Below are 14,175 nucleotides of genomic sequence, written 5' to 3' on the forward strand. Positions count from 1 at the left end.
AATTTCTTTATTCGTAAGACTGTAAGAGTTTCCCTTCATGACACACTAAGTGAGACAGTGCAAGTCGTTGGCAGATACACACTCTTTAAATACACATTTCAATTTGACCCACAGAGGACAGAAAGACACATAAATACTGCATTATACAACACCTGGCAGATGGTGCGCCGCTGCTGTAGTCATGGACAAGAACAATACTCCAGGCATTCTCGATTTAGCCACACCATAAGAGATGTTAGTCTACAGTGGCCCTATTAAAACTGTGCATACAGTAGCTTATGAAAGTAGAGCTCAAGAGGTTAGACAGGCAAAGGGCACGCAGGAACAAAATGTGAAATATGAATATGTATTTTTGTGGAAAGTGTGTGTGTTTGTGGCTTTAAGTCACTTTAACTCAGTGGTGGAAAGTATCTAAGTGCATTTACTCAAGTGCTGTGCTTAAGTACAGTTTTGAGATGCTTTATATTTCAACTCCACTACTTTTCATAAGGCAAATTGTGTAATTTTTTGCTCCACTATATTTATTCAATAACTTTAGTTACCAGTTAATTTGCAGATTCAGATTAATAATACAAAATAAAATCAATTAATAAATGATGATGTATTATTATAGGTAGCATGTCTCAAGTGCGAATCCTATCAAATAAATGAGACATTATATAGCCACATGTTGATATAACAGGCACTCGTGATTGCTTCCATATGACGGATCTTATATAAATAATCCTAATTGGTCATGGGGATGAACATGCAGAGCAGGGATCCCCCGTCTCCAGCTAAGAAAACACTGTCGGTTGTAAAACTGACGGATATTGACTGGGCAGACCTTCACTCGGTAAGAGTGATTTTAATTGGGGTCTTACACAATCGGCTATTCACCACTTGCCTATCCTAAAACCTAATAATAGCACACTCCCCGTAGTGTGTCAATAGGACAGGTTTAAAAGGAAACACACACATTTGCCTACGCAGCTACCCAACTGTTCTAGTGAATCTACTCCGACCTACATAAGAATGAAGCATTACAAGATGCTCCCTTTGTATCAGAATAGTGTTGAAAACATTAGTCAATGAATCTATTAGTCTATCAAAACAAACTGATCACCGACAGTTTTAATAATCACATAATCATTTAAGTCAATTATTCCAATCAATTTATTATATAAAATATAAAATATTTGCTCATTTTTGGCTCCAGTTTCTACAAAAGAAACCAGGACTAGCTGTTTTTCTTTGTTTTATATCGTTAGAATTTACATAAATATTATATATCTTTGGATTGAAAGGAACCTGCATGAATTTTCCATGCCAACAGTGCAAATTCCATCCACGCATGAAGAGCATGAAATATGTTTGAAAAGCTTCAAAAAAAGATTTAAGTTGTTGGGATGTTGGATTATTTTGCAATCATTAATAAAGTCTTCTCAAACTGCATCCACACAGTCCTGATGGGATTCTTTAGTTTTTAAGTATTAAACTATTATTAATTCATAACAAATTCAGGTTGTTGCTTATTTAGTCACAACTATTTCAGAGAAATACCTCAAAGTTTTTCAAGTTTTATTGTACATTACTAGACTATTTTCCACAACATCCCAAATGTTTTTAGATGTCCAACCTTCCAGGCAGCAGTTAGTTTCAGTTCATGCCAGTTCACAAGTCTTATCTATACCATATACATTTTGAGTTTTCCCACAAGCTTTTAAAATCAGTATATGAAATGACAGTATAGTCTAGAAAACAGTATATGTGATGTGCAGTCAGTAGGTGAAAACATGCTAAGCCAACGGCATGTCCCATTCTTTACCTAACTTCATACGATGAATAGAGGCCACAAACTTCATGCGCCATCATGTGTGTCTGAGACCAAAGCGCTGCATGGAGCAGGATTCATTTGACCCTACAAGATCACAAGATTAACAGTTCAGCTTTCAAGCCTTTCATCTCTGATATGAGAGGAAAAGCCATCCACACCCCGAGGCATGAGCTGTGTCTGAGAGCAGGGCTGTCATATTCGCTTACCTCATTTCATTTCTTCACATTTGAGACATTGGCATGATCTTAATAACCCTGTCAGAGCTGTAATCTGCAGTGGGCCTTCTTTTTGGATTTTCTTTTTCTTTTCAGTAACACTTGACCTGAGGTTTTGCTCCGAAGGCATTGTCAGACTCAAGCCGGCTGTTTTAGGGACGTTATGATATTGATACAATAATGCCATCACACTTCAAAAGTAAAACTAGTCAATTAACAATTTTGACATGAAAGGAATTGTTAAAAGTAATTTATCAAGCAGACAGTTGCTGGTTACAGCTACTTAAATGTGAGGATTTGCTGTTTTTCTCTGTTTTATATATCTGTAAATATAATACTTATGTTTAATATTGGACAGATTCATTGGTAATGGAAATCTTCTTGCAGCCCTAAATACAGCTACATTTTGAAAACTGGAGGCAATGACTGCTAAAAATACACTGTCCACAGAACACAGGTAGTTATAGTTTGTCAGATTAGCTACTGACCCACTGCACTGCATCTACGGTAACTGATTTTCTACATTCATCCAGAACCTAATTCAATGGATCTTTTGTGTTTAATCAAATCCTGTTTAAGGAGTATACACATTTCCATTTTAAGCCGTGTTTTTGTTGTGTGCTGTAAGCTGTATGTTACATTTTTCTGTATATGCAGCATATGACTCCTGTTGACATAAGAATGTGGTCACATTTTGGGTATTTGTATTTGTTATACATTTAAACACCTATCTTTATATTCCAATATCACTGCTGCTTTTACATATTGTACATTAACATTTGTAATTTTAAATGTTTTGAATAAGTTCTTATTGCATATTATATCTGTATTTAGATAATCCTTTGCTGTATTCCTTTGTATTTTTCTCTTTGTTTCTTATTTTTGTGGCTGTATGCTCTTGCTACTGTACTTTCTGCTGCAACATCTCAGTTTCCACAAACAGATCATTTAAGATAATGATATAGATGATTCTATCATGTGATTACAGCAGAGCTCCAACAATTAGTCAAACTAAAGAATATGAATTGCCACCTATTTAGATAAGTGATTAATTGTTTCAGTCATTTTCAGTCATTTTCCAAGCAAAAATGTCACACATTTGTCGGTTCCAGCTTCTTAAATGTAAGGTTTTGCAGTTTTCTTTGTCATTTATGACAGTAAATGAAGAGTCTTTGGTTTTTGGACTGTTGGTTGGACAAAAGAAACAATTTGAAGTCATCACTTTGGGCTCTGGGAAATTGTGATGAGCATTTTTCAAATGTTTCGGACATTTTAAAGTCAAAAGTACGATTCATTGATTCATTGAGAAAATAATCCACAGATAAATAATTAATGAAAACAATCGCTAGTTGCAGCCCAGCATCACGTCTTGTTCAATAATGGTAACTCACAGTAAACCTACACGTTAAAGAAAGCCGGCACTGAACTGAAACAGCATTGCGCTGTTTCTGCCTCAGAGCGATGTGCCGTGTTGATGTAGCATCATGTGACTGAGTACTGGAGAGCTTTGTATGTAAAAAGCGGTGCTCATGCGCTTCCTCTCCACAGATGAGTGCGACTTAATTTAGCTCATTTACAATGAAATAATATCAATAAAGTAGAGGAAAATACTGAAAAGAAAATAGTATCATGGACACACCTACAATAAAAATAGAAGGACAGCATACATATTTGTGGTGTTTACATATTATAACCCATCTTATCTGAACATGCATGCTCTAACTTCATTCAACATCTTTCTCATCTCTGTTCCCTTAAGTTAGATATAAATGCTGAGTAAGCCAACCTCCAGCCTTCTAGTCGTAAGCCAAAGCACTGACATGCCCTCCCACACACGCACGTCTGCTGACCTGCAGACAAAACATACAATGTGCAGTGGTGGTGCTAGTGTTTAGCTTCCAGACACGCATATTGATTAAGCATTGATCAGAGGGCTGCTGAGGTTGCAGGGGTGTGTGTCATTGGTACTGGGTCAGTAGAGTGAGGGAATGAATGAGTGGGTGGGAAAGCTTTGTCACAACTTATTCTTTCCAAAGCTTTCTTTCCCTCTCTCGTCCCATCACTGTTTTCCATCCAAAAAGTAGCAAACAAGGTAAAGGCTAGAGCCAAACAGTTCAATCAAAATGATGTCAATAGAAACATCAAAAGGTCAAGAGCAGAAATGATGAGAGGTTAGGTAGGTGGCGCTGAGACAATCTGACTGAACCTTCATCAGGTTAAATAAGGCTGCAACTGATGAATATTGTACATTTATCTACCAATTACTTCCTTGATTAACTCGATCGATTTTCATTTGACTGCACCCAAACAATTAAATGATAATGGCTATTAATGAGGTGACCTTTAACAACTTGCTTAAAGTGCCTATAGGTGCACAAACTGCTGTATGTGTACACTGACCTGAGGGTTGTGACGTAAGCTAGTAACATTACAAACAAATACAAGACTGTCTCACAAATATTCATATGAGACAGTGAAATGATAGTTATATGTTAGTGATGTTGCTGCTCTGGACAGCATTATATTCAGAGGTGTTTCTAATATTGTCATGCATGAAAATTGGATGGACAAAAAATTAGAAACACCTCTCAATATAATGTAGTCCAATACAACACCACCTTTAACTGTGACCTCAATAATAAACATACAGCATTTCCAACAACGTTGTAAAAGGTAGAATTCATGGCAGAGCTGTTGCATTAGATTGCACAGGTGTACCTAATAAAGTGGCCACTGAGTGTACATGACTTGGTACTTTGGGTTTTGTGAATGGGCATGGTCAAAGCAAGGTCAACCCCTCATAACCTGAAGACTTCCTGGAGAGAGAACTCCACTGAAGGTGACATCAAGAGCAGTTCCCCTCTTTTCCGCTACTTTTGGAAACACCAAGCAACATACAACACAGCAGCACTGTGGACTGCACCCTCACAGTGAACAGAGTACACAAGGGAGAATCATTAGTGTTGGTTTTATACATGATGGAGGGGAACAACTGGAGACAAAAGCAGCAGTGAATGTAGCCTGTCTGCAAAAGTGAGGCCGGTAAGTGCACTGGAGAAGAGAGGGTGACACAAGTTAGCGTGAGCAATACTCACTGATCCATTCAAGTGATCGTGCTCACTGGAGCTGACAAGTCAGTGCGCCCACTCAGAGACGGTGCATCAGAATCCTTCCTGTCTCCACAGGGAGCAACACAATAACCCCAGGAAGCTGAGAGAGGCCTACTCATAGACAGGCAGGGGTATGAAGCAGAAAAACACCGAACAGAGCAGGGATTCAACCTGCATGATCCTACACTTTGATTTTACAGTCCATTGCTAATGACATTCAAATGTTGGAATACTGACACTATGGGACCCTTTCACGTACTTTAGAAAGTGGAAAAAATAGTAAGAATGTTGAAATAAAATGTAAAAAGTGCAATAAAGCAACTGTTTCTCAAATAATCTGAGTATAGGTGTTACATTTACCAAGGATACACACACTTTATCTCAGAGATTCCCTTCAAACCGTGTTGTCTTCAAAGAAAAAGAACCAAATCAAAGTATCTGTTTTCTATTCCTGTTGGCAAGTCACAAACACTACGTTACATCTAATATGTGTGTAGAAAATATGAATAAGAGTCTACAGCCACCAGTTAGCAGCTCTGTGAGGCTGTACTTGATGTCATATGGGATGGATGGTACAATAGAGAAAGATTCTCGCGAGCAACATCAACAAGACGGTTGATTACAGAGTTGGTTGTGTGAGAATTAAAATACTGTATATTGACAATATAACACCATGTCCCCTATATCTGTGTGTAATTACATTGAAAGACGGACTTTGGCTGATGTGAGGCGTCCCTATTTGTTTGGTTTTTGGTCACTTATTTAGTGAGATTTCAGAAAAAGAGTTTCCCGGTTGTAATTACGACTTAGATGTTCTGATATGACATGAGAGCATTAGGCACAGCCGTGTTTTGGGCTGAATACTGATGTCAGCATCCGAGCAGGCAAAATGTTGACCATGTTTACCATCTTAGTTTAGTGTGTTAACATGCTTACATTAGCACTAAACACAAAGTACAGTTGAGGCTGATTTAAATGTCATCTGTTTTGCAGGTATTCACTCATAAAACAAAATATTGGTCAAATTCAAATTTTGATGCTTAAAACACAAACACAGACCAAACATTTCTGTGCAAAATGTCATGGTAACCTATCAAATAGTTGTTGAGATATTTCAGTCTGGACCAACGTGATGGACCGACCGTCCAACATCGCATCCACTAGCTTGGTTGAAAAATTTAAAAAGTAATTGAAAGTAAATAATCTAAGTTAAACTGCAATATTTACCAAAATTGGCATAATAGACACACTTATCCAAGTCATGTTTTATTCAAAGACGCAAATCAAAGTATGTGTTTCAGATTGCTGCTGGTCAGTCACAAATACTGTATGCACATCTACTATGCAGGTAGAAAATATAAAAAAGCAATCTATCTTTAATTTTATCAGAGAGATCCATTGCTATTCGGCCGTGTTAACCCTCCTGAGTGGATCTGTATGGATCACATCATCTCTTATGGGCTCAGGTTTTCTCCGTCGACAGTGACATTTCACAACAACAAAGCCTGCTGGTCAGCCAGCTGTTGACAAATCCCCAGCATGGCTCAGTCCTGGCTGAAGCAACGCCAAGCTTGCACATGCACACGCATTTATGTGCAGTTCAACTGATCCTGTAGAATTATGCATCCTGTTTATTTAAGTATGTGGATTTATAAAGACACAGAAAAAAAAAATCAAATCAGGATTTTCATTTCAACCCACTTTCGAACACATGAGTGGGTGATGGTTTCACAGAAGAAAATTATCGCCCTTTCTTTTCCATCTTGAGATTAAAAATTCTTCATGGCAGATTAGCATGAGGAAGCATAGAGGAGGGTGTGTATGAGAACCCAACTATTTCAAAGGATTTCTCCATTCTATATTAAGCAGAGACCATATACATCTCTTTTAGTACTGAAACAGTCAATTAATCAATTAGTCGATTAACAGAAAATGAATTGACAATCATTTTTAGCACTGAATCAAGCAAAAACGGCAAATTTTCTGGTTCCAGCTTCTGAAATGAGGATTTGCATTTACATCATAGCAAAGTGAACACCTTTGGGTTTTGGACTGTTGGTCACATAAAACAAGCTGTCATTTTTTCCACTATTTTCTGACATTTTATGTTTCAAACGATTAATGTGTGAATTGGAAAAATAACCAACAAATGAATCGATGCTGAAAATAATTGATGTTTGCAGCCCTAATCTCTCTCTTTGCTATCAAAGTGTTACTCTGTCCTGTTAATCTCATGTAAACGAAGAACTATTGCCTGATGGAGACTGAACTGGTCAGCTGTGTTGAAGCCCTGGCTGCCTTAAGATGACAAGCATTTGCACATCTAACATTGGGTTCACAGCAGGAAGGCTGAAGTTGAAACATTAGATGCAAAGAAATAGGGGGAGTTTCTGCACACAGCGGCCTCTACATCATCGAAATAGGCCCTCTATCATAACAGGCCATCAACAGCACGGAGATAAGACTTTATGTCAAGGGAAAAACACAGAACAACCTCGCTCTTCTTTGTGAATTTATGAATTCAGGGCACTAAACTGCCGCGTCACAAACTGTGTAGTTAGGATTGCCTCGAGAACTGAACTGTGACTTCTATAGTTATGAGACAGCCTCACTAACCAGACCACCCGGATACTTTATGTGGGTCTGCATGAGTAGAAGTGATTGTGACTCTGTGCTCTCGGGCGTTAGACGATGATGAGAAGAAGGCTTTATCATATCTTGTGAGTTACGTCCTGCCAAATGTGACATAAACTGTATGAAATGTAAAGTCAACTGGTTTTGTGTGTTGTGCAGGTTTTAGCCTGACGCTGCTCTTACCAGCGTGCAAATTGAGTGATTCCTTACTTCCCTCTCCTGTTTGTTGACGTTGGAAAGAGTCCGAAATATTTCACCAAGTCTGCATTTTCTGCCCTTTTTTTTTTTGCAGCTGCACTCCCATACTAACGGCACAGTTTATAGACGCAAAGTAACAATTTAGCTTTTCATGAGTCAAGCTGCTGCACTAAATGCTGTTTATAATATCTCCTTTTAATATACCGGTTTATTACAGCCTCGGCAGGAGGATGCAGGGAGCTAAATGGATTCTGTACGCCCCAAACATAAGATGTGATATCAATAATACAACAGATGATCTCAGGTCCGGTTGCGATTCTGTTCTCAGTTGTCAAGTAAAAGGAGGTTGACTTTTAATGTCTGACAAGGCAAACATTGAATGAGCAAATACTGCAAACCTGCTGTTCTACAAGTGTTCCACGTAACAGCTTTACAGAGATAACAAAAAGCTAAATAAAAACTACTGATATTAGACTCTGCACACGACACAGCACTGGAACAGGAAAAGTGGTCAATCTGGTGATTATTTGTGAGAGCTTGCCTCATATATCAGTAGCAATAAAACATATTGCTGTTTTAAAAATAAAAGGGTGCAGTTTACTGTTGATCTCATACAGTATGCTCTCCTATCTTACAGTCTGCACCAATAGTAAGCTCTGAGTGACCTTCTTATAGCCTTCTTTATGATATTTTCCATCAACTACGCCATCACAATAATAAGGCATTCCTATATGGCCACAGAGGCTAGATTATAGCGGCCTTGTGTGTTTGGTAGAGAGGTATGTTTATGTCCCGTGGTCTCGGCCTCCCCATGGCAAACTGTAATGTAGGGTATCACTGATGGAATATATATGTGCTAAGGCCAGATGCTGCTGCATAGCCTGTTTTAAATGTAATATACACATGAAAGCTGCCATAACAACATGATAAGCGGCTGGTGCTTTTGTTTACGCCTTGGTGAGTGATCCCAGTGGTCCAGGAAGGACGCGCTCACTTCCAGAGGATGCTGTGTGCTGTGCAAGAAAAGATGGACGCATACAGGTTACTCACTCTGCGTAGCCGGTGGACCACGGCAGCCGCTTGGTCTCCTTCAGGATGAGGATCGGTCTCGCGATGTGATCCGCCGAGCACTCTATCTCGTCCGGCGACAGTCCCAGGAACTCCGGTCTGCTGTACGGGTATTTCAGCGGCAGATCCGAGCCGCCGGGATGGTCGCCGTTGGGGCCACCAGCCATCATGCCTCCCATAAAATTGGCCACCGCCGATTTCACTCGCGTGAGCATGGTCCTGCAGCAGCGTGGGTCGAGGCGATGCGAATGCGTGAGTTTCCCCGCGCCCGACAGATGCCCGCACGGAGACGCAGTTTCGCGGCGTGAAAGACAGACACACAGCGGCCGTGAAAACTCATTCAGCTCAGCTTCTCCCTCGGTGAACGCGGAAATAAAAAGCCTCACTCACACACACACACACACACACACACACAGGGAGGCAGCGCTGCACGCTAGTCATGTGACAAACCGGTTGCTGCTGGTGGATTTGGTCTCACTGGCATCTCAGTGAGCAGCTTACTGTTGACAGTGCTGGAGGTCAAAGGTGCGTAAATACCAGAGGGACGATTACCTCCTGGGCAAGGTGCAACGCAGCACTGGGTGCTGTCAGGGCTGACCCATGCTCTGAAAAGTGGGTCCATTTACATATGAACACACATTAACACATAGACACACACTTGTAATACACTACACTACATTCTCACCTATTAAGCACAATTGCAGTTTATATTTAGAGTAATCATAATATCTTAGACTTGACATGTGGACACTGATTTTGCTTCCTTGCTGTACGTGGAAATAATAATATTCACTGCAAAACCAACCAATTTGTTTCCTTTGAATATCTGTGTTTACTTCTGACTGTATTGAAACCCAGTATATATAGTTAAGTACTGAAGTGGTAACCCTTCCCTTTGCCACAAACTGGGCTTCTCTTGCTCATTTATTGAAGGTGACAAAATGCTAAAATGACCATTAAGCGTTGCTATTTCACCAAATAAGGAAATATTTTGTGTTTTGTAAGTTATACAGGCAGTACTTGAACAAATGTATTATATATATATATTGTTTGTCAAAAAGTTATTCTCTGACAAATACAAGCATCCATTGGAAATAAGAGGGGACAACCAAGGCTGTAATTGAGAAGAAACAAAAAATAATAATAAATACAATTAAATTAATAATATTTATTTAAGGAGCAATCCATTGCAATAATTAAAGACGCAATAATAAAATAAAATAAAAGAAAGGTAAATAAGGTACATCAGGATGAAATAAGGTAAAACAAATTACAGGGAAAAAAGCTAAAATAAATAAAATGACAATAACTCAAATCAAGGAACAAATATTTAAGAATATTTGAGTACATTTTCAGAAGAGATTTGAGACACATACTGACTGTGGCAGCCTCATTTCCTCATGAGTTCACTGTAGTTTCAAACACACTTGGACTTTTGGGCTCTGTAATGAATCCAGCACACAGAAATCAACTTGTTTCCTAGATGACACACAGGAGGGTTACAGTCATCACAATAATTCAGTCAAAGCCAGAGATATTACTGCAAATACGACACATCTGGCCAGTTTTGCAGAATATCTCATGTCACTCTCTGTTGTTGCTTTGGTATCCCTGTTGTTTCAAATTCTTTTTTTTCCAGTTTGTTTTGGCCTGTGAGTTGGTTTGAATCTGATTGGCTGGGCGTTCAGCCAAACCACCAGGATGTGTGTCTAGACATCATGAACTTACGAACACACTTAGAGCTGCATTTTGGAGAAGTAAACCTCACAAAATGATCTGTTATACAATACCACAGGCTGCAGACCAGCCAACCCACAGACACAAATCAGACTCACAGGCTTCTTTCTGTGCATGGACCGGCAGCGTTGAAACATGAAGTTTAAAAGTCATGACAGTCTGAGAATGACTTAAAAAAAACACCCTATTTCTAGGGACAGAAAGGCACTGTTAGACTCATCTGGGAATTGATTCAGATCCATTTAAGATTCACTGGAAAATGTTTCCATTTGGACAGACTGCTTCTGTCAACAGCCCTTCAGTCCACTGAAAGTTGGCAGACATCTGATCAGCCTGCAAATAGAAGTGCGCATGTTTTGCATCAGAGTCACAAACACAACTAATTTAAGAGAGTATGTAAATCTCTTATAATCATGTTTGTAAGGCTTTACATGCACTTTCATTCATAATCTACCTAATCTAATGTACCTATCATTTAAGTCATGTGCCGTATAATAATTCTCCAGTTATGTGAGAACTACTTATTTGCTTTAAGTCTCGAGTCAAGCATGGCCAGATTGGTTGCCCCAGGGCAAAACTTTACTGTTAGCCCCAACTGGCCCCCAACCCACCTACCTCCTGCTTCATTATACACCCAGACAAACACAATGTTACATGGTTATTTGATTAAACCCACATTTATTTTACCTGTGAATGTATTCTCTCTTTTTTTACATTTCACATGTGAAATATCTGAAAATCTGATGTTCCTCTATCATGTCAATTTATCACAAGTGAGATGCCCTAAACCACATGTTCCAATATGTGAATTTTTCCACATGTGAAATGAGCTCCATATGTGATAAACATGTGAAATGTATTCTGCAGTGCTCAACTCTCTGAAGATTATAGTACCTCATTTATATTCACCAACACAGTTATATTGTTTTCAATCTTTTTAAGTTAACATGCCCATTAAAGCTGCGAGCTCACTCATTATACAGAATGTCTCCGGTGAAAATAAATGAACTCCAGTGAAAGTGGAGTTGCCAAATTGGCAGACTATATCCAATCAATAATTCATGAGTTTGCCAGCAAAGAGCTCTATTGACCTAATTACACACAACAAACCAGATTGTAAACTGGAATACATGAGATGATGTGCTCTACCATAGGCAGGAAATACAACCATCCATAGTCAGTAAACATCAACCAGAACACTGAATAGGATCCTGGACTATTCTATACTACAGATATCTAGTAAAGTGATAAATCTGCAGTGGTCAGCTCACATTTCATGGGACATTTTACATATATTCTGGTGAGGTGATAATGTACATTTTAACAACACTGTATATATGTTAACAATAAATTATTGGAAACTTGCTGATGTTTAGCATGTATCAGCATTAACAACAAAAGTCATTAAGACATTTTGACCTGTTGGTGCCACAAGATGAGAAGTCAGGTTCTCACAGTCATTATGATTCATCCTTCAAGGCAGTCCATCTGAATATTTGGTATATTCTCTAGATACACTGCACACCCCATAAAACACCTTTGACTACTGAGTGCGAGCCAGGCCTTATCACCTATCTGTGCCTGACCTCACTAATGCCTAAATGTCCCGACCTCAATAACGCCCCAAAGTCTTGTGGAAAACCTTTCCAGAAAATAGCTGCAGATTAATGCACATGGATTTGAAATGAGATGTGAATTAATGACATATGGGTGTAATGCTTAGGTGTCTCTACTGTCTACATACTTTTGGCCATGTAGTGTACTTTCATTGGACAGACAAGTGGACCAGCCAACGGACACTGCCATCCACACAGCCATGCCGCTAACGATGCTAAAAATGACATCATATGAAAACCAAAATGAATCATTATGAAAGACATCTCTGTAAAATAAAAACAAATCATTCAAAGGTCACATTTCCTTTGAGAGGCACATTATGTAATACATACATGAAGAAATAATCTCATACTTAAAAATCTTCCCCAAATATATAACTGTATAATAATCAAAGTTTACAATGCCACTGAAAGCCCTCTATATGTCTGTCACAGACTATCACCAAAGTTTCCAGCTCACTCTCAGTGCAGCCCATCAAAATGTACATTTTGAACCCTTTTCATATAAGTGCACACCCTCAAATCCTCTAGAAGTCAATTCCACGGTATGAACTAAATGCAACATCACCACAGGCTTTAGTCCTGGAGTGACGAGCAATTCATGTGAGAGAGTGAGTTGGATGCAACGATCTGTTTGTTGTGAGGAAGGCCCTGAAGTGATTTGAAAACAATGGGAAGCGCATTAAAATCAATAGCTTGCAGGCGGCATCTGAAGAGATGAGAGCATAAACTAAATATTTCATAGTTGTCCTGTAAGATAAATAGTGTAACCTTGGAAATGTTCTGTGAGCAGTACAATTTAAAATGCAGATGTGTGTCAGCAATCTTGATTTAACTTTAACCTTATTATGGCTTTAGATTGTGATGTTAGGCAAATATTCCAGTAAGCCTGGATCAGTCGGTATACATGAAGCTCTATTTGTGGCTCCATTTCTTTTTGTTGTGTTAGAAATGCAGTATGTTGCCATGAGTTTTGATACCTTTCCCCTAGCCAGATTACATAATTTGGCAATGTTAGTCAATGATAATGGTGGACTAGAATCTACTGCAATTCTACTGAATTGAGTGTTTCTATTTTTTTGTCCACTCCATGCACATATTCCCCCTCCAGCTCTGTCTCTGTCTTATTCATCACAGGATTATGACAGTGATGACAGGGTCAAGAGGGCTTGAAGATTGTCTTTGTCATACAGCCTGTGTGTGTGTGTGTGTGTGTGTGTGTGTAATCAGCCTGCTTTTCCAACTGATGACTGACTCATCGATGGACACAGACGGCCGCCCACACACACACACACTCGTACTAGAGGATAATCTGGAGGTGGTGAACCCGAGTGTGAGTATGGATGATCCCAAAGGTTGTTGTCTTGTTTATCTGTGTGAGTGCAACACATTGTCATGTCCGCACTGCATACATTTGTCTGTTAACTGAAATACTGAGACGCTACAAATACAATGCAGTTATAATTCTGATACAAAATTAAAGTAAAGAATAAGACAACGGGGTGTGAATAGAAGAGCAAGGAGCTTCATGTGGCTCATAAGCAGCAGGTTACTACTGTTACTGCTGCTACTACTCCATCTTCAGCTATAACTACTATACTAATACTATTACTCCTTCTAATACTGCTACTAGTGCTGCTGCAACACATCACTGCACTTACTTTACTGTACTGTGCGAGTACATTTACAGCTACTGATTTGCTACTAACTCTGCCACTAACACACTGAGAGAAATGTCTCACACTCAATGTTGTCAAGTTGTGTTTGCTGCAATAAACAGT

At 39.1% G+C, this 14,175-nt stretch overlaps 1 protein-coding gene across 1 annotated transcript in view; it reads right to left on the reverse strand.

The window, feature by feature from the left end:
- Positions 1–9,256, reverse strand: part of ppm1h (protein phosphatase, Mg2+/Mn2+ dependent, 1H) — a 29,618-nt gene extending 20,362 nt beyond the window's left edge. The window contains exon 1 of the mRNA XM_070907569.1: positions 9,024–9,256. Coding sequence (XP_070763670.1) covers positions 9,024–9,256 — 233 coding nt within the window. The remainder of the gene's footprint in view (positions 1–9,023) is intronic.
- Between the last annotated feature and the right edge of the window lie 4,919 nt (positions 9,257–14,175).

The sequence above is a fragment of the Enoplosus armatus genome, chromosome 6, assembly GCF_043641665.1.
Source record: "Enoplosus armatus isolate fEnoArm2 chromosome 6, fEnoArm2.hap1, whole genome shotgun sequence".
Classification (NCBI taxonomy): Eukaryota; Metazoa; Chordata; class Actinopteri; order Centrarchiformes; family Enoplosidae; genus Enoplosus; species Enoplosus armatus.